Source organism: Ixodes scapularis, unplaced genomic scaffold (assembly GCF_016920785.2).
Source record: "Ixodes scapularis isolate PalLabHiFi unplaced genomic scaffold, ASM1692078v2 PGA_scaffold7__128_contigs__length_106722199, whole genome shotgun sequence".
Lineage (NCBI taxonomy): Eukaryota > Metazoa > Arthropoda > Arachnida > Ixodida > Ixodidae > Ixodes > Ixodes scapularis.
In genome coordinates, this window is record NW_024609882.1 from 79,733,283 (window position 1) to 79,753,634 (window position 20,352).

Sequence of the window (20,352 nt, forward strand, 5' to 3'; positions counted from 1 at the left end):
TATTAACAGCACTTCTCAAAGCACGGGCAAAGCTAAATGTGATCACAAGCACAATGAGATGTGCTTGGAACGAATTACTTTCAGAAAACTGATAACAACATCATAGTCTTATTAACTGGCACTTCCTCCATGGCAAAAGCAAGCACCACGAGTCTTTTATTATCCCACTGACATCTTTGCAATTACGATTCTGTTTCTCATAATAAATTGGGAATCCTTTTTTTCTTATCTCCTGCTTTTCTATGGGGTAGTTTACGATTTATTGGCTCACTAAAGATCATCTATTTTTATTTCAGATTTTTGCTGAGTTTAATCGCATCACAAGCATCGATGCCGAGCAACTCTCTTTTTAAATTGCCTCAGAAAACCTGGCGACCGCCCTTGAACTGACAAAAGGCAAGACAAAGCCGGACATTTTCTACCAGACTGTTGAAAGGATGGATGATTTTAAAGAATCGGAGAAACAAGGTACACCTGCTTTACAATTTAGCCTTCATTGACTGTTAGCGGAAGTCCCAATCCAGCTAGCTTTCTATTGCAACCGAATTGGTGCCGACTAAGTTCATGTGATAGGTTAGGTGGGTGCAAACTATGTAAATTAAATTCGAGATATCTAACAGTTATCTGGACGGCATCTGAAATTCAAAATGCTTCTGTACATTAATTTTAAATTGTGAGTGACCATCTGGTGATGAGTAACATTAAAAAAATGGGGGAATGGCTGTATTTAAAAAGAAACATAAATTTGCATTACTGATGTGATGCTTAAATAGAGCCTTCATATTTTGTGTTGAATTGCCGTGACACTTGGCACTGAGCAAAATTGAAAGGATTAGTTTAAAAAACAATCTACTAGCATGGGTGATTATTCTGTTATTAACTGTGTGCATATGAGGAAACAAAATCAGGCCCTTATTTCTCGCCTGGTAGGATTTGACTGCAGGGTATTACTGTTTCACCCTATGTCCGGATGCAGCGGATGCTAAGAGCAATCCCATTTAATCGTGCTCTTTGAACATAGCACATAACACATATCGCCGCGCCCACTCTCTAAGGACACATGACACCCGCACAGCTTTGGATTTGCTCTGATGGCTCGCAGCATCCGCTGCGCCCTGACTAAGGTGATACAGAGTATAGTGTAGATGGTGGTTGGATAAAAAAATTCTGAAGTGTCTGTGCTATGTGGTATGAAAATGTTTTAAAAGGATACTTAAGGAAATTTGAAACATACCCGTCCTGTTCAGATATAGGCTGATTATGATCAACAATATCCGTAAATGACAATCTCACGTTTGTATTTTGAGCCTGAAGGCTGAATTTTTCGTTATAAACGAAATACCTTTCTGGCTTTAATGCGAGACATTAGATGCATCCGTGTTAAGAGCCTTTTCACATACATCAACACCATCATTTCGATATCGCAGTGCTCCCGAAACTTACTGTTGACCGGAGATGGTCCATCTTTTGCGTTGTTTGTGCTACTCCTTTGCTCACCAGTCGAACAACGTGGTGAAGTTTGGGTACCCGATGATGACCTAGCCTGGAGAGGATATTCCAGCTGCTCCAATGACCAATTTAGCTTTGATTTGCCAAGAACAATATTAGGGTAACTGGTTTGGGGTGTTAGGTTTAGGGAGTATGTACTGAACCTGTTCCAGGTAGTCTATCAGTTACCTGTATCTGCTTATCATCAGTTACTTGTATCTGCTCTAAGGGCAGGCCTCTCTTTTTGTTAGAAAGCCTTCGATTTTATGATTTGTTTTAATTCCCAACCTTTGTTTCAGACGTGCCCCGCAGTCTATTCCATCGAAGTGTGTCCCAGGACCCCAACAGAGCGCTGCAGTGTGCTTTTTGTAAATCTGGCTTATGAGACAGAGGGCCCTCTGGAAGCTGTGGCACTTCGTTTCTGCCTGGCAGGGGTTTTCGACCTTCAGTACTTCGTTAAATATTTTTGCACATTTGTTTGTTTAGAGAGACTTGTAGGTCTCAAACATTCAAAGCTGGGCTGCATGGGCACAAGGCTGCTGACCAGGCTAAATTTAAAAAAAAGTTTTTTTCCACACATGTTGAAAGCATGTTGTTCTGGGCTTGTGTAATGCATTGAAGGAATGCATTTGCCTTTAAGTGAACATTATTTTTACATTCTTGAGCACATGCATTCCTGAAGGTCTAAAACCCATGGCAAATTTTTTGTTCTGTTTTTTTTTTTTTTTTTTTATAAATATAGGGTGACCCAAGTCACCGGGCTCGATCAAAAATGGACCGTAAAAATCGTCGCTTCACGTCGTAGACCATGGCAAGTTTATTCGCCCTATTATTTACAGGAAAAGAGCTACGCTTTGTATTTAAAAAAAAACGACCTGCGAAATACACCTATGACGAAAAATTTAGATCGCTACGTACAGGCGTCAATTTTTACGGTCCATTTTAGGTCGAGCCTGGGGACTTGAGTCATCTTATATACTAGTAATTTCTTGAGCAGATATGTTCCTACAGGCCAAAAACCTTTCCCGGGTCTTTTCTTTTTTTTTAATTTATAAATATACTAGTAATTTTACTGCCTCACATTTTATGATTGGGAGCTTTGTTTACTAAGGTGTTTGATTTTTTATAGTCATTTTCATTAAAAAAGGGAACAAACGACATTAAAAAGAGCTGTCTCTTGTTAGCGTTTTTTTTTCTACAAGTTTTCTTATTTTTGAATGGATATTAGGGTGTCTACAATATGTTTTAGTGTTGTGAAACGAGCCAGAACAATCAGATCCTGCTCAATTAAGATTTAGCCAAATGTGAATTTTTCTTGCAGAAATTTCAAAGCTTAGCTCCCTTCACATGGAAAATAAGACCAACAAACTGGCCAGTGTCAATAGCAGTCATGTCTGCAGATGATAGAGTTAGCGATGGTTGTAACTCCCGGTAGGCACAACTAGCAGATGAGATCGCCTTCTGCTTCCCTTGCTTAGAACAAAATGACGTCGCAGTTTACAAGCATTGCTAACGCTGCAAGCATGTCCACCGTAGGCCCTGGCAAGTTCGTCTGATTTTTCACAGGAAGGAGGCGAAATTCCTTACAATTTCAACAGGTAACATGCGCATTCAGTGAATGCTTTAACTTTTAATGTGCAGGCACCGATTTTTCGGGCTCGTTCAGCAGCACTAAGTACCATTGTAGTTCCTATATATATGCTAGTCATGTAAAATTTCGGCAAGTTCTTCAGTGCCAAAATGGCAGTATTTTCTTGTATACTTTCTTGTGATGTGCAATTGTTTTCATTTACAGTGTAGTGTAGTTCTAGAATAAATATATTTCCGCAATGAAAGTGCTAGTCTTTTTTTTCTACAGATAGCTGGTGCAACGTGTTCCGTAAAATGGTGATGTTAGCTGTAAAAAAACCTGCCTGAAAGTTCTACGAGTGTTGTCCGCATATCCAGTCTTCGCAGCTTCTTTCACAACAAAGGCTTGCTTTTTCCAAATAAAGGTGTGCGACTTTTCATATGTACTGCAATATTTAGCTGTGAATGGGAGTGAAAGGTCTGAGGTATTGAATACCTCCCTGCTCTGAAAAGACACTTTGTGCAACTTTTCAGAAGATATACCTTTTCAAACAAGTTGCACAATCTGCCTTTTCTGAATAGGAAGCTGTTCAATGCCGCAAACCTTTCACTCCTATTCACAGCTAAAGGGTCTCATTACTAGTAATTTCGGCTCTAAAAGTGTCAAAATTCGTTCACAAAAGGACGAAAATTACCCTTTCAATACTATAAAATTAATCCCTAAAAGGGTCAAAATTGATCCTCAAAGGGACGAAAGTTACTCCCCCGTCACTATAAATATCATCCCTTTAAGTGACAAAATTAATCCCCAAAGGGACGAACTTTAGTCCCCAATAAAAAAAAAAGTTAGTCCCCCAATCACCACTGTTGATCCCCAAAGGGATCAAAGTTACTCCCCCAATTATAAACACGACGGCGCTCAAGGGACCATAATTAATCCCCTGAAGAGTTAAGCTTAGTCCCTGATGCCCTGCTGTAGGGATCAAAAGCACTCCTCTTAACGGTTCAAAACTTTGACCTGAAGGGATCAATGGAAAGGGACTAAAAGAAAAGGGAGGGACTAAACCGGGGTTTTGCCGTTTTTGGGGGATCACTCTCAGTGACATCGATTTAGTCCCCAAAAAGGACGAAGTACTACTCCTTTTTTCTTAAGAGTGTGGTGGCTATAAAGGGAGGTGTGCCGAGCGCCCTGCATTCTTCTGTAGTTCCACGTGCCGCCGCTTTATGACGAAAAAGTGGCGCTGTAGCCAGGATACCAGTAAAGTCCCTTGATAAAATTCATGCTTAGAAGTACTGCCAACCATTGTTGTGGAAGCGCGAAAGACAGGTTCATCGAGCGGGTGCTCCGTCGCCATTCGCTTCGAAGGGCCGTTCATTTCACGACCAAATCTATTCTTACGACCACGCCATCTGAGCGCTCCCTATGGAAGATCTTGCTCCCGGCTGAAGACCGAGTTCTAGCTCCGCCTAGTGAGAGGCGTAGTCACTAGGCGGCACAAAAACTCGGTCCTCCTACTTCGTCAGGTTCTTCTGTCATCTGTGGCTGCGTGCCACCTGATCGAGCTTTCTAGTTTCTAGCGCGTTTACGCTGTAAAATGGTTTTCCCTATGCAAAGCATACTGAAGGAGTCCAATTCGTTAATTAGTTTGCATGTTTGCTTAGTTTGCGCAGCCAGCAGAAGATGGTACTGGTTGCGCGCGCGCGCCGCCAACACCATAGAGGCCAAAACAATCTGGTGCAGCGCGGAAAAGTCGAAAACTGAAATACCGAGGTCCAGGCCTTGCCACGATGCGCCGCTGTAACTCGGCCCCCTGTGGGGTGTCCAGATGCCTGTCTGTCTGTCTCAGGGAGAAGACATCCATTGTTGCCCCAAATGTGTCAGCACCGACTCTCTGGCGCACTCGGTGCGTGGCTTGCGCGGTAAAATGGCGTCTATGCATTAGTCCAGTGGTTCCATATAGGGGTCCGCAGACCCCAGGGGGTCCGCGAAGCCACTTCTGGGGTCCGCGAGACCCCCAACAAAAATTACTTTTTTTTTAGATGGTAGTAGTTTTGTGTAGTTTGAAGCGCGAGTGTGCCACGTATTGATGAACTGACCAAAATAAAGTGATGCGGCACCTTTGTTTTATGTTTTTCTGCTATGTAGCAATAAAAGGCACCTGTTTCATGCTCCACATGCCCCTCACTGCCCGCCCCCGCCCCCCCCCCCCCCCCCCCCCCGCTGGAAGGGGTCCCCCATCACTGCCAGCGGTCCGCAAGGGGTCCCCGACACATCCATGGCTGGGAACCACTGCATTAGTCAAAGCTGCACGCTCGAGCTGAGCGGCACCGGATTGCGCGTACTTCAAAATGCATTGAAAAAAAAAAAAAAAAAAGAAAACGCTTGGGCGGAAAAATGGCTGAGATGTCACCAGTCAAGCAGAAGCGCGTGTGTACGAAGGCACTCTAGCCCTCCGGGAGGTGCGTGTTGGAGTGTTTGCAAATGGAATAGTCGTAAGTATAGGATAGGTCGTGGTTCATTTCACTGCTGCGGCGCCATTTGCTTCCAAGGGCCGCTCGAGTCACGGAACTCGAGCACTGGGGCATTTAGAACTACTTGAAAAAAATCTCTGTAAGTGACTACGTCACAACATGGCGTCCGGGTCCAAACAAGCCGTTGCTAGGGACATTGCTATGGACTAATGCATGAAGACTCCACATGAGGCTAGATTTTTGCTTACAAGTAAGTAAATAATCTTTATCTACGCTATTTAACTACTCGATATCTAATTAAGAAGATGTTCTTGTAGTCTCAGTGTCGTATCGCAACGATGAAAGCCATTTTTGAAGTACTACACTCCGCTTTGTTTTGGTAGAAGACGACACGATAGATTTGCTGGCCTCTGTTGCAGCGGACGCCTTCATTGAATTGCGTCGGTAAGCGAGCGACAAAAACAAGTACAGGGTGTCACAAAAGAAAATTTACACGGTCTTTTTTACCGCAAAAATAAACTAGGCATCGCCGAACGCTCATTCTCCGCCCAAAGGTAGAGCTAGAGGTCACAACCAGATGCCAAAGTTTCAGCCCGATCTGATAAATTAATCAAAAGTTATAAGTGATTTTCTGAAAATTTCAATGGGAAAAGGGAGCACATTTTCGCCCGTTTTCGGTTTCTGGTGCCATAGAGCCCCATGTGTTTGAAAACTCCGTCGGCCGCCATTTTCCCAATGAAATTTTCAGAAAGTCACTTATAACTTTTGATTAGGTTATTGGCACGGGCTGAAACTTTGGCATCTGGTTGCGACCTCTAGCGCTACCTTTGGGCGGAGAATGAGCGTTCGGCGACGCCTAGTTTATTTTTGTGGTAAGAAAGACCGTGTAAATTTTTTTTTTGTGACACCCTGTACATCACCGTGACCGTAGAGGTCTCCGCAATATGCGTTTTTTTTCTGTGAAGAACCCATGTTAGTTCAGAGGAATGAAAATGCCGGAAACTCAAACCACGTCATGCAGATCAGTTACGACGACGACCTGAAGTGCATTACCGATGTAGTGCAGGCCAGTATAAGAAACAAATCGTACGCCGTCGAGGTAAGTCGTTTCTTCCTATTATTATTGAGGTTATTGGATGTCTATTGCGATTTCGCAGTATTTTGCTTTTTTCCTCATCCTTGAAAGGGCAACTGCAAATGCGTGCTTGTTGCCCTGGCTCGCTGTCTGCTTTCCTAAATTAATTATAATAATCGATCAATGTTTTAATGTGTCCAGGAACAACCTTGAAGTTGTTCGTCAATAAAATATCTTTAATAATAATAATTGTAGTTAAATAATACACTCAATATAAAACAAAGGTGAACAAGGAGAACGCTATCCACCAGTCTTGTACTAAATATTAAATTAAAAATCTAGTCCGAACAGGAGAACATATGAAGAGCGCAATGAAAAACATCCGCAAACAAAATAACCGGATAGCGCATGGACACAGGCATACATCTCAACGCTGTTTTACCATAGCGATGAAAGACTACTGGAAGTTTGAGTTGGATTTTACTCTCACTACTACTCGCATGAAACTACTTTATCAATATTATAGTAATAATAAATAAATAAAGTTTCATATTTAAGACTTTATGACCGAACAGAATATCGGTTTTACGTGCTCTCTGTTTGTTTGGCCCTTTTTTACTTCAAGACAGCTGTCCGCCAGTGCTACATGTACTCACCTTTGTTTTTTCCAGTTCTTTCGCGCTTTAGGGTCTTGCGGAAATCTGAAGAAACTGCAAGTGTCTTTCTCCACGCCGTGGTTACAACCAGGTACGAAGCACCCTAAGCGCGAGTCCGCAAACAAAATTTGGGATCTCAACCGATCGCCTGAAGTGCTTTTCTCACGGGTGCAATGCGACCTTTTAGCAGACGATAATCTCGATCGGCGCCCGGACTTTCGATAAACCTTGTTTTGCGGCGTATTCCACCATGAATTCTTATATGTGTCTGAAACTCATTATATTTGAAACAAATGCAATATCAGAATATCGTCTTTATTCACACGATTCAAACGACGGCGCCCGCTTGGCCGGCCGGCGTCTGGCAGAGGGCATACTTCTTGCATTCGTCGTCTGCTGCAGGCATCTTGAGGACCGGTAGTTGCAGTCGTAAATATTTTAGAAACAAGCGATTACCGGCACACTTCTGTCGAAACATATATTACATTCAAGCTTTCGATATCTGTGATTTTTAGAAGTTTAAATCCTACTACTGATTTTTGAACGGTTGGGGTTTCGTAGCTAAACCTAGACAGATGTATTTGTCTATAACAACGACCCTAGCAACGGCTTGTTTGGGCGCATGACGTCATGCTTATGGAGTCAATTGAGGTTCTGTAGATACCGGTGAATTTCTGCTCGAAGGGGCGTAGCGTGAAGCGTATAAAGTGCGCGCGAGTTCGCGGGAAACGAGAGCGTCTCGTACTACACGTGCTCATGCAGGACGCACTTCTACGCGTGGTGCCATTGTGCGCCGCCTGATGACACCAGGCGCAGGGTACCGGTGCCACTGGCGTCATGAACAAGTGGAGTGCTATAGATTTTCTGCTCTGCACACCTTCCCTTATAGCCACCATAAGCAGGCTGCAGTAGCAGTAGCACGTAGCGGGTGCATCGCTCTCCTCTTCGCTTGAATCGAACGAGAGCGTTTCTCAGGCACGGAAGCGCAAGCGCGTTTCTTTAATCTCGACTGCTCTTGTGCCATTGTCGAAATAAAGCGTGTTCTCTGATCACCCATAATTAGCCATTGTACTGGCAGCCGCCGACACTAGTGACGAATCTCTCACGTGACCACCGAACGTCGACTGAATCCCACGACGCCCGCGAGCAGAGCAGGTAACAACCTGATAAGGCCTCCCGCAATACAAGCTTGAAGACAAGGCCTGTGCATGACGTTTGGTTAGTAGGTCCCCGACCAACTCCAAGCGGGAAACACACTTTAGCTTGACGAGAGTATGGGCCATGTCACAAGTGCCTCGTACGCACTGGCCATTACAGCTATCTGCGCGACTGCAGAACGCGCGCTGATAGCCAGCTTCCACAGTTCATTTGCAACGTGCATGCGGCACCATTAACATTGCCCGTCCGCAGCCTATTAATGTCGACTCATTCTGGTTCATACAGCCTAGAACTTCGACTGCCTCAACGGGCGGCGAGCCTCCCAACCGTGGACAAGCATTTTAGCCAGTGCAGTGCAACCGCTACCCTGTGGTCTTCAACGTGCATCACGCAGTAGTGATACACGACCGCACGCCGGTACGATGCTGATCCTGATCGAAACGGACAGTGGTGGGGATAGTACTCAGTGATCATGACCACTGAAGCAGGCGAGTGAGCAGACGATGCCGCAGTCGATGTTGCTCATCCGGGCTACCTAGGGGGTGCTGAGGGGATCTGCTAGTGATGACGTTTAGAGGAAGAAACGCGCAGGCCTTGTTTTCTGGGTGGTATCACCTCAGCGCCTCGCGTGACATTGATTGATATGCGGCTAGCCTAAGAAACAAGAAAAGCCTTAATGCAGCGCCGCAAGTCATAGCGTGATGAAACGTTGCGGTCTCGGTCATTTACTACAATGTGCGCGCTGGCAGATTCTTCTTTGGGCAGGTCAGGATTACAGTAGGTCGTGATGCCGAAAGCACTTGCACTGGCCCGATGGTGCAATTGAGCAAAAAAATAGATAAACAAACACCAAACAACTGTTTCGTTCCCTTGGCACTCGTTCCCTTGCGCGTTTCGCTCGGCGCGTCTGCACTGACCTTGACGACACCGGCTTGAACGTCGCACAAGAAATTTCTTTGTCTTCAAGCGTTAATAAAACTCCTTCTGCCGCTGTTGAGGCACGGACTAGGGTCAGTGACAAAGCAGTATCTAAGCATCAGGCGTAGCACAAGTGTCAAGCCCTGTATGACGAGGCAAACCCAGAAAACGAGTTTACAAAGAAACACGTGTCCCGAACAAGGTAAACTTAAAAACACCCATAACGGTGTTCGGCGGAAGTTTCATACCCAATATATCTCTTCAATGCGCTACATTTCTTAGATAGGGTTAATGTTTTTGATGCACATACTGAGCGTGTGAGAGTGCTGTTGTTGCACCTCTTGGTGGCTTCAAAAACGTGTTCAGAAAATATTACACCATTTACAGATGAAAAGGTGGTTCCGCCTGAAAATATATTTTTTTTTTTTACATTTTGCCGGGATAAACTTTACTGAAATAATAGACAGGAATCATACTAGCTTTTGCGTGTAAAGCATGCTGTTGGGAACATTGCGGCATGTAGGACTAATCATACCAGAAAGAAGGGATGGATAATGCACAGAAATAGAAAGGACTACCATTTCCCATATTTTCGGGTTTGTATTTTGCAAACCGTCGCAGATACCCTATCGCTATCACTATCAACAAGCAGACATGGCGGCCGTACGGACGGACGGACCTGTGTCGTTTGTCAGACAATGTAAGTTCTTGATTTTAGTTTTCAATTTCTCAGTGCAAATATACGACTTGGAGATGTTTGTAGGCGCAGCCTGAGGACCTATGATCCATGTACATCAGTTTTGTAATCTGAGCCGTACTAGAATGTTGACTATGAAGTTTTCTTTTAAAGATGGGCGAAAATCAGAACTGCCAGTCGTAAATTAGGTATTTAAAAATTATGGACTCCGCTTGGTAATTTGGGTGCCTTCATTCGCCATATTTCAGTCAGTAATTTCCCTTGACATCAGTAAGAACTCTCACGTTTCAGTAAGGAAGCTGTGCTGGTGTTTCTGTTTACGGTTAGAACCTATTCGAACGAGGAAAAACGGTGACGTTTAACTACGTTACGCTGAGATATAACTGCAAGTTACTGGGACATTGGTGATTTGTATGCTGCGTCCCAAGCCACTCGTTGGATTGTTTGCCTCGCGAAGTATTCGAAGCAAGGGTGTTTCGGACTTGCGGCCGTGTCTCAGCGTACACTCCCCCTACTACTTTTAAAGACAGTCAAACTAGCGCCTCCTCAAACGCAAACGCTTGTAAATTGGTAAAAATGTAAAAGCATCTCCTCTTTGCAATAATTCCTTTTAGGCGCTGTGGGGTAATTTGAATAAATAAATATATACCTTATTTGCGTCACGAAGAAATGAAAAGTGAGAAGGCTTCCAATAAATTCTGATTCAGTCTCAGCATATGAATGCGTATACATGAATTAATGGTGTTGGTTGCAGGAAACGGGCCCCATTCTCTGATTGTAAATTTAGGAAAATAGCTTGTAACTTTTAAATTAGATCACGGTAAGCTCTGAAACTTTGGCATCCGGTACAAACTGCTAGCGCTGCACTTCGGTAAGGGCAAAGCGTTTAGCGGTGCAAATTAAATTTTTTCGATGAACAAAGAATAAATGTTTGTTAGGCACCCGACACTAGGTTTATATTTATTTTTCTGTTAATTTGTGCCAAAGCTCTAGTTCTAAATGGAGCTGCACAGTTAAAAAAGTATACAGTTCACATTTATGGAAAAACAATTTTTCAAATTACTTAGTGAATTAGTATGGTATCTAAAAACACGCAAGCTGCCAATTGTGGGGCAACTCGCAGTAGAAGCTCCCACTCATTCATTTTGAAACGAAATCTACTGGGGCATTAGCGCATGACTTATGTTTCATTGCTAGTTTCCTGAACGCCGTAGTTTGAAAAAAAGTTCTAATTGTAGTTAGTAAAACATGAAAACTCCAATGCATTAGGGACGCTACAGTACATTTTCTTGTTATTTATGACTGTTTCCGGTTCGTACTACAGAGCGAAAACGAGCTCATCCCATGCGGCGTACTTTGTGTTGTATTCCATGGACACGCCTGGAATTTTCCGAGCAACAGTTTGTTCATTCAGTGTGAACGAAACTCCTTCGAGGGATCAATATCACCAAAGGCCTAGACGCTCTGATGGTTGCGTTCTGGATGTTGAATACCAAGTGTACTAATTAGGGGCCCCTCAAGAAAGCGTCTGCACTGAAAGGTTTTTTCGACAGTATATAACGAAGTTGACTCCTGCCATGATGTTCATGAACTAGTACAGTGATCGTGTATCACAAACATTGTTGCCAGTGGAGCAGTTTCTCCTCTAACGTCAGCCTGTTTGAGTTGTCTGTTGGGTAATTCGTTTGTCTTGCAGGCCGCGAATTTCCTGAGGACTGTTTTAGAGATGTAGCCGATTTTTTGTTGTTTATATTGTTTAATGTATTCTTAATTTGTACATCGTACATTACTGTACTTCTGTAGAAGGTAGAGCCATATGGAGGAGTTACTTTTGCTTACTCGTAGCAAAACAAATGAAATATCCCTTTGACGACTGATTTCATTGAGATGTTTCCATACGTGCAGACATAATCCGCATGCTTTGTAGATATTTCTGGTTTGGACTTGCGGCGTCGGGGTCGTCTGATGGCGCATGTGACTTTCAGTAACCCAGTCTCGAAGGTCTATAGCACCATTTATTTAAACTTGTTATATGATCTACAACTTTGAGATATGACTACAGGAAGTTACAAGATCTGTCAGATGACCCATGGAGCACTAATGCATAGTAGAACTATGTGCAAAACATGCGAATAGCATGGGCATGGTATGACTGCGCACCTAGAATCAGCAGTAACAGATAACTTGGGTGTGTATTGCTCATACCAAATCATGTATCCGGGGACTTCTCTCTGTGAACACATATACTCTTACGAAAAGACAGGGAGTGTCCAGACGAGCGGGTTATAGTCAATAATTTTGTGTAACAGCCTAGGCTCTGGTGAAGAAGAGTACAAGAAAGTGATACAAAGTGGAACGTCTCAGTCTAAGAAGAAAACAACAACAGGAGGGGTTGTGTGTGACTTGGGCGAACGAAAGCGTCGATTTTGGTCGGCATTCGCTTGTTGACCAACGCTGACTATGATAGCTTTATTTTGAATAACTCTGAGCTAACGCGACAGTGTTTTATTTATATTAATAAAAAGAAGAAAACCTTGACGTTTGTTATCGGTTACGGGAGAGGAAGGGTTCGGGGAAGGGAGCTAAATGCATTGAATCAACCGGCTTGACTTGTAGTCTTCAAGCGAGCCTTAGATTGTCCTCCTGTGTTCGGACAAACCCTCTGGAAGGATGCAGTGCCAGGAATGGTTCGTTCTGGCTTCCAGTTTGATGCCCCTGTCTTGAGTTATCTCTGGCTCCTCGCGCACTTCCTAAAAGACGTGTTCAATGTTTGCGAGTACGAGACAGTCCTCGCACTGGCCATCCCCCCATTTCGCCTCCTTCTGTTTCATTTTCCTTCACGTTGAAGAGGCCACTTCGGATCGGCGTCATGGCGGTGCCTGTTCTGAGCCTTCTTTAGACACACCCTTTCTCACCTACTGCACTGATTCGACGGAAGCGTATGCTCATCTCGTTTTTGTAGCTCAGCGAGACGTTGCTTTTTCTCCCTGTCGCTTTGCTTTCATCAAAGTAAATAAGAACAATGTCAGAGTGTAAACTTTCATGGTGTTATTTTAAAAGTGAGGCGACTCCAAGCTTCTCTCTTGCATTTTGCGAACATCATTGCACCTAGTTGGCAAGTTATAATAAGTAGCCAAGATAACAACTCGTGACGTTTCAGTGAGGCAAGCCCTGGTCCTGCCGTCATGAGCGGAAACTGTAGTATGGCTCCACGCAAACAGTTTGGCAGTAATTGTTTATGAAAGAAAAAAATAACGTTTTATTAAGTGCAAAACGAGCGTGTTGGTAACTGTAATTAGACATGAGGAAGATACATAGAAAGGGGGGACGGACAACGACTTCGTTGTCCGTCCCCCCTTTCTATGTATCTTCCTCATGTCTAATTAACGTTTTATTGATTGCAGTTTTATTTATTTATATTATTGACTAGTAAATCAGTGAATTGTATTACAATGCCATTTGTGCTTCTAAGTTTAGTTGTTCTTTTAATGGTGAGTTTGCAAAACCGATAATAAAATAGCTTTTTCATTGGAAAACCCAAGCTTGGATATCACGTTTTTGTAAAAAATTGGGTTTCGTGTAAGTTTATATAGCCTACAACTTGGTGTGGCCCTACGGGCAACGAGTCTCGCAGCTGCAGATGAGAAATTAAGCCAGTGCGGTACACCCGCTAGCCTGATGTCTTTAACGTGCATCACGAAGTAGTGATACACGACAGCACGCCGGTACAATGCTCATCCAGATCGAAACAGGCAGGGGGATGAAGCCCAGGATCCTGGATTTTGCAGCGCGAGCTTTCGCTCCACGTGCTCCGAGCTGGTGAGCGCTAGCCCACTCGACCACCGATCCCCCTCATGTTTTTGCATAGAATATTTCTCTGTGTTTGTTGAATATGAGTCACGCTTTTCGGACACCCTTTATGTGCAGTACAGTATATATTAACCGTAGAAACTTTACTAGATCAAATGGCCTTTGGTTCTGCCAAAAGCTGTGAACGCGATTGACTGACAAGCATGTACGTCGTCAAGACTGTTTTCTTTTGTCTCAAAGTAAAAACAAAGGATATGCCTGACCATATCAATGTTGTTAGTTTTTATAGGTTAGTACAATTCTGTGTTGTATCAACCTTGTCTTTTGAAAGCAAACGTAAACAACCTTCTAGAGCAGTTAAGCTGCACATGACTCTGAAAGTTGCTTCCGTCATTAGAGTGATCTCTAACAATAACATGAAACATTGTAAGTGTCATGTGTTGCTCAAGTGCTCTCCAAGGTTGTATACATTTGTTTTCTAAAAAAAAAAAAATTGATACAGCAGTGAAATGTATGGCCATATAATTAAGAGAGACAACATTGCTTCATCAGCTGTGATGCTTCGAGAACGGAAATTATTAACGTGTAGGAATTTAAAAACCCTTTAAGCAAAGGTGTAATGCAGAAACTTAAAATCTGCTCTCCAAAAGGTGTAATGCTGCAATAACGTTTATTAAAGGTGTGAGTTATAGACATTGAATAAAGGTCCGGTCACACCTTTATATGTGCTATGAAGTTTGCTCTTAAGTCATGAGAAACCGGAACGTCGACAGGCTACTACTAGACGCTTATCCAAGAGTCGTCTGGTGGCGCCGCTTGCAACAATATGCGAGGAGAGGATTTTCTCTGGCAGCGGCGACGCGCGCGATGTCGACACCTATATATATCTTACACCGTAGTTTAGGCCACGTTTATTGTGTTTCTCCTGTAAACACTGAAACCGTCTTGCAGTGTGCTTCCGTCTAGAGTCGTGCGCTTTCAGTCACTTTAGTGATTTTGCCTGAACTATAGCTGTGCTATTGTTTTAAATGTATTTGCTAGACAGCCTAGCTCGCTTTCGAAACACTGGCCATTATTGAATTTTCTTGTTTCTGGGGTAACTAGGATTGACTACACGAGATATATATTCCCACTTGGAAAATACCTATAGGAGGCTGAAGTACCACTAAATAAATGTACAACGTGTGAAACTACAAATTTTGTTTGCGTTAGCCTGTCGTTTTTTTAGATGTTTTTAAATGTTAAACTTGCATTCATGCTTCAATTAATTTTCATAGGGAGAGTGAGAAGAAAATTAAATTTTAAACAAAATTCAAACTGCATTTATTGACTATGTCATAATCATGTGATCATATTCAATTGAATGCCTTTATTATGACTTCCCATGTAAACTGAAGTAGGGGCACGTGTTTGCACTATGAGGTCGAAAAAAAAATGGTCTTACCTACATTTTATGTCAACAAGATATTTGTAGTACACAAACATTTCTAATTTATTCATATTAAATAGCCCTTTTTAAAGTAGCGAAAATAGTGAGAGGCATTAGATGAGCAAACAAGAATTTTGTTGTGTTTTGAATATACATCCTGAAGTTATTCAGCCCTATTGCTGTACACGACACTGCGGAAAAGTTATCGATTACAATTTCGATTACTTTTGGTTTAAACATATTAAATTAGATGACTCCTTTACTTGGGAGAAAACGTAGTTGGTCGTTACTTTAAAGAGTAATAATTACTTTTCTAATTAGTTAGTATTTTGAAAACGATAGGAATTTTTGGCCGGCTTGAATACAGGTACTGTCTGTTATTGTATTCAAATGACCGAATAATAAACAATTTATCTTCTTAATCAGCCAATTTTGGTAAACCATCCTCCTCTCGGAGGCTCGAGGATTCCTTGCTCGAATACTTGTACGGGCTAAGAGCGCCGTTAGGAAAGGGAGAGAAAATAGTAACGGTTAGAAGTAATTGAAGGACCACCAAAATATTTTATTATTCTTATGATTACATCTTAATAAATGTATTATAATAATTAAACATCGCTTTAAAAGTAATTCATCACAAGTAATTCGATTACTTTTAATTAATACCGTACTAGTCAAGTCAGACCCCATTTGGCGTCTGGTGTCTCAGCAGTAGATGAGAAATATAGCCAGAGTGGTACAAACCGGTAGCTTGGGATAGTTAACGTGCACCACGCGGTAGAGATGCACGACCGCACGCTCGCCAGTACGATGCTCATCCAGATCGATGAATAGGTTCCAAACATATGATTGAAGATAGGAGGAAAATATTCATCTGGCAAAAGTTTCGATATAATATTGCAACACTTAATAACACGAATTATTTATCAATCATTTACCAACTGGCATACACGAAAAGATAACAGCATAAATATTTTGACAGCCATTAATTATATTCACAACTTCCCTTACACGCATATTTTTAACAAGAGGTAATCTTCTAAAGCAAGATTACAGGGTAAAAGACACTGGGAATATAACTGTTTCTCGGTCATGTCCAAAATAAATATTCGACTATATCGGCGCTTTAGATAAAAAAAAAGTCTGAACACTCCCCAACTAGTAATTTTCGCCACATTCAATACACTCCACGTGTCCTGTGATATAAAGGGGCGCTCTCAGGGGTGAAGACCTGACTGTTCATGTGCCAGCGCTCATGTCTGATAAAGTTTTGTCCCCTTCCGGAGTGCCCCAAGGAAGCAACCTTGGTCCATTTTTATTCTTGACTTTTGTGGACGACATCTCTCATACCGTGAAAAACTCTGAAGTGCTAATATTTGCCAACGACATCAAACTGTTTCGCTCTGTTCGTTCGTACTCGGAGTGCAAATTTCTTCAAGATGACGCGTTGGCAACTTCAAGGTGATGTTGGATGAACCATATTTTGTTTAATGAGCAAAATACAAAAATAATGTCCCTTAGTAGGAAGCGAGATACACCGGTGTTCCCTTACCCAAAAGACAGCAGTGTCATTTCCGTTATTAGAGATCTTGAAACTTTTGTTGATTCATTTTTAAATCTTAAAAATCATATTTTAGCTATATGTAATGCCTCTCTTAGGAATCTTGGGGCGATATCTCGTTTTACGAGGCAACTTTCTTCTCCCGATTGTCTTGTGCGTTTATTTTGCTGCTTAGCGCGTACAGAGCTGGAGTTTGCTTCAATTGTTTGGAATTGTATCAACCACACAGCGTCATGCTCTATTCAGCGTGTTAAAACACGCTTAATAGGCATAATCTATAACAGGCATTTCTGGCGCATGTGTTACTAAAATACTAGGGTGGCGCACTTTGCTTGACAGAAGGCGTTTACTCGACTTTGTTTTTACATAAGGTTGTGAACGGAATTATTTATTGATCAGTTTTGTTAATTGCTGTTTATTTCCATGTTGCCTTGCGGTCTAGTCGGTTTCAGAGACCGTTCTACTCCGACCTTATAGGATACGTCTCGCTTAACAAGAATGCAACTGGCATTTAGCGGGCTTGACCAATCTGTTATAGAGATTTTTAGTGGCGTGAAAACTTTTCGACGTACACTGGAGTCGATAATTTGCGCATAATTTTGCATCTATGTGACTGTATGCATTTTATTTTCAACGACGAACTGTGTACTACTATTTAGGCTATGTTCTGTTTGTGGACACTATAAAATAATAATTATTATTCTGAATTTTTATTCACGAAAGCAGGTGACTTAATTATGCCGTTTTTAAGAAAAATAACTTGAAACAAAATACTGTTATAGTATTAAGTCGCGTTTTTGGATAAGGTATATACTATTAAAATAACTCATTAATTTATTATTAAAAGACTTAACTGGCATTCACAATGCAATTTCGATACAAAAATGAGAACCAACTGTTTCCTGTCAAATGTTTAACATCAATAATAATGGTTTTTCTAAGCGAACTCTTTAAGGAACAAAGCAGGTCCACACTGAATTATGGTAAGCTTCATGACTTAGCGGTTTTAGTGTCATTGATGGCCGAAGTTTGTTTAAGAAATTTAAGGATTATGGTACGACGAATTATAGAAATAGTCATATTAAGTCATTCATAAACATAAAGACGAATAAAACGTCACTAATAGACAGATACATTGCGTTTTTTGTGCTACTGATGTTTATTTCATATGATACCGGAACAAAATTTCGCAAATGTAATCTTTTCATCACAATGTCTGTCTTAAAAATGTCAACTCCGGGAATGCGCTACCTAAACTTACGCTTATGTGCTACAGTGAAGGTACATATGAACCTTACTGACCATATGAAAATTTGAGTATTATGTGATTACAAATTATTTAACTATCGTTCGAGCAAAGCGCTTTTTGAACTTCGGCGGTCACGACCACTTGATAACAAAATCACCATCAAGGGGCTTTTCGATGTTCAGAATAGACAGCATCTATAAAAGAATAAAGAGAATAAAGAAAGCAATTTAGTACATATATCAGACATAATCAATATCTATGAGAGTTTATACTGGCGTTACTCTTATTAAATGACAATGTTTTTTTTTTTTATTTTCCAAACTTCTACTAGAAACAATTCTAGCACAAAGGCACAATTTCTACATTTCTTAGGCATTAGTTTTAAATGTTTTAGTTTGCTTTCTTCTACAAACTTCAGTATTCCGAAAACATTACATTGTGATCCATCACTTGGAGTCATGAGTTTAAATCAATGGTTTAATAAAAGGAAAAAAAGAGATAACGGTAAAAACAAGTTAAATAATATTTTGCTTTTATTATTCAAAAGACATGGTATTTCTAGCGGGACTAATTAGGTCTCAATTTTTAAAAGCCCTAAATTTGTAGATAAAATATACCTCTGCATTTTTTTTATTACTAGGTGAATTCCCTCAATTTTAAGGAAATTAGTGATCATAGTATGCGGTCACATTTGTTTTGTTCATGTCTAAGATGGACTCGGCAAATTTACAATAAGGCATGAAGCCTTTTAAAGATTTGAATAAAAAATTGAATTTAGGAACGTTGACTGATATAAAATAAAACGTGCGCTTTGTAACCAACAAGTAAAGAACATGTCTACCTTTTTTGAAAAACCGGAGACGGCGGACGAAAAAGGGGGCAACACACAAAACGTCTTAGAGACGTTTTGTGTGCTGTCCCCTTTTTCGTCCGTCGTCTCCGGTTTTTCAAAAATGTGTAGGATCAACCAGTTCGCCAGACTACTCGCTCTATCTTCAATGTCGACCTTCACGCGTTAAGACTTATATTACAACACATGTAAATATATATATATATTTTTTTGTACTTAGCACATTTATCATGCGACTGTTTACAATGGTGAGCCACATTAAAACGTTTTGCTACAAAAATATATATTACCTGTGTTGTCTGATTGTAGTCAAACTTTATGTCCGTTCCTTCAATGGTTACGCTCGCTGGCGCAGTGGAGACTCCGTAGACGACAACCCTGCCTAGTTTCAGGTTACCTTGAAATCCTCGTTTGTGACAGCTTACATGCAAAAGGTCCTGAGAACAAAAATATTGACTGCGTTCATGATTTAATTTAAATTTACAGGTTTCCACTAAGACACCGAGTAGATTTTATTTAATACTGCAGCTTTGATCTTCACGGGACCTTTTTTAAATCGCATGAGAAATAAGTGCTCTAGAAATACCTAAAATATTTCTAATACATAATTATTTTTACCTGAAAACTCCGAAGTGCGCAGGGCAATGAACATGTAACGCGTTATTCTGATTGTACCAACATGCTTCTACTTTTCCAGGTTTAACTGTTCTTTCGTTTCGGCGGAATCCTTCTTTGCTTGCAGGGATTAGTTACATCGCTATTTGTTCTACAATGTGAACGTATGTATTTTGTATTTAGGACAAGGAAAGGCTTGAAGAAAAGCCATGCACAGCCGCCACATCCTGAGAGGCTAAGCAACAATGATTATAATCGCGCCTATGAACAAGATTTTCTATTACGAAGAATCTATGGTTCTGAGGTTTATTTATGGTAAAATTCGATTTATGTTTCCCGGAAAATATTTTCTTTGGTGCAAATATGGCATTAAATGAGGTATACCGTTCCCCAAATTTTTAAATTTCTGAAATTTGACGTTTATTGGATTTTGTTGTGTTTTTCATTCTTCATAAATCAGAATGAAAATAAAAAATGCCAAAACAAACGAAAATACACCGAAGGCCGTCGTATTTGTAAGCGAAATTTACTAAAAATCTGAAAGATCATAAATGCAAAAGCTCCTCTTATTGACGGGAAGCAATAATGGCATATTCTGAACTTAAAACCGGAAGAGTACAATGACATACATAGGGTGACGTCTGTCTTGACCCTGAAATACAGCAGCGGCGACCAGCTGTATTCTCAGAATTCTCCAAGGTATAGGAATATATTTGCGGAGCCTCCCTTTAGGACTATGGTCACTGACAAGGCGAGAACGGCAGTGAGAAGCTACAGCATGTCCCTCCCCCAGAACGAGCATGCTGCC

General features: G+C 41.4%; 1 protein-coding gene across 1 annotated transcript in view; it reads right to left on the minus strand.

Moving 5' to 3' along the window:
• Window positions 1-18,210: 18,210 nt before the first annotated feature.
• Window positions 18,211-20,352, minus strand: part of LOC8037543 (lysosomal alpha-glucosidase-like) — a 112,255-nt gene continuing 110,113 nt past the window's right edge. Inside the window, exons 18-19 of the mRNA XM_040215886.3 lie at window positions 19,220-19,366; window positions 18,211-18,273 (exon numbers count right to left, since the gene is read on the minus strand). Of these exons, the coding sequence (XP_040071820.1) occupies window positions 18,211-18,273; window positions 19,220-19,366 (210 nt within the window). The remainder of the gene's footprint in view (window positions 18,274-19,219; window positions 19,367-20,352) is intronic.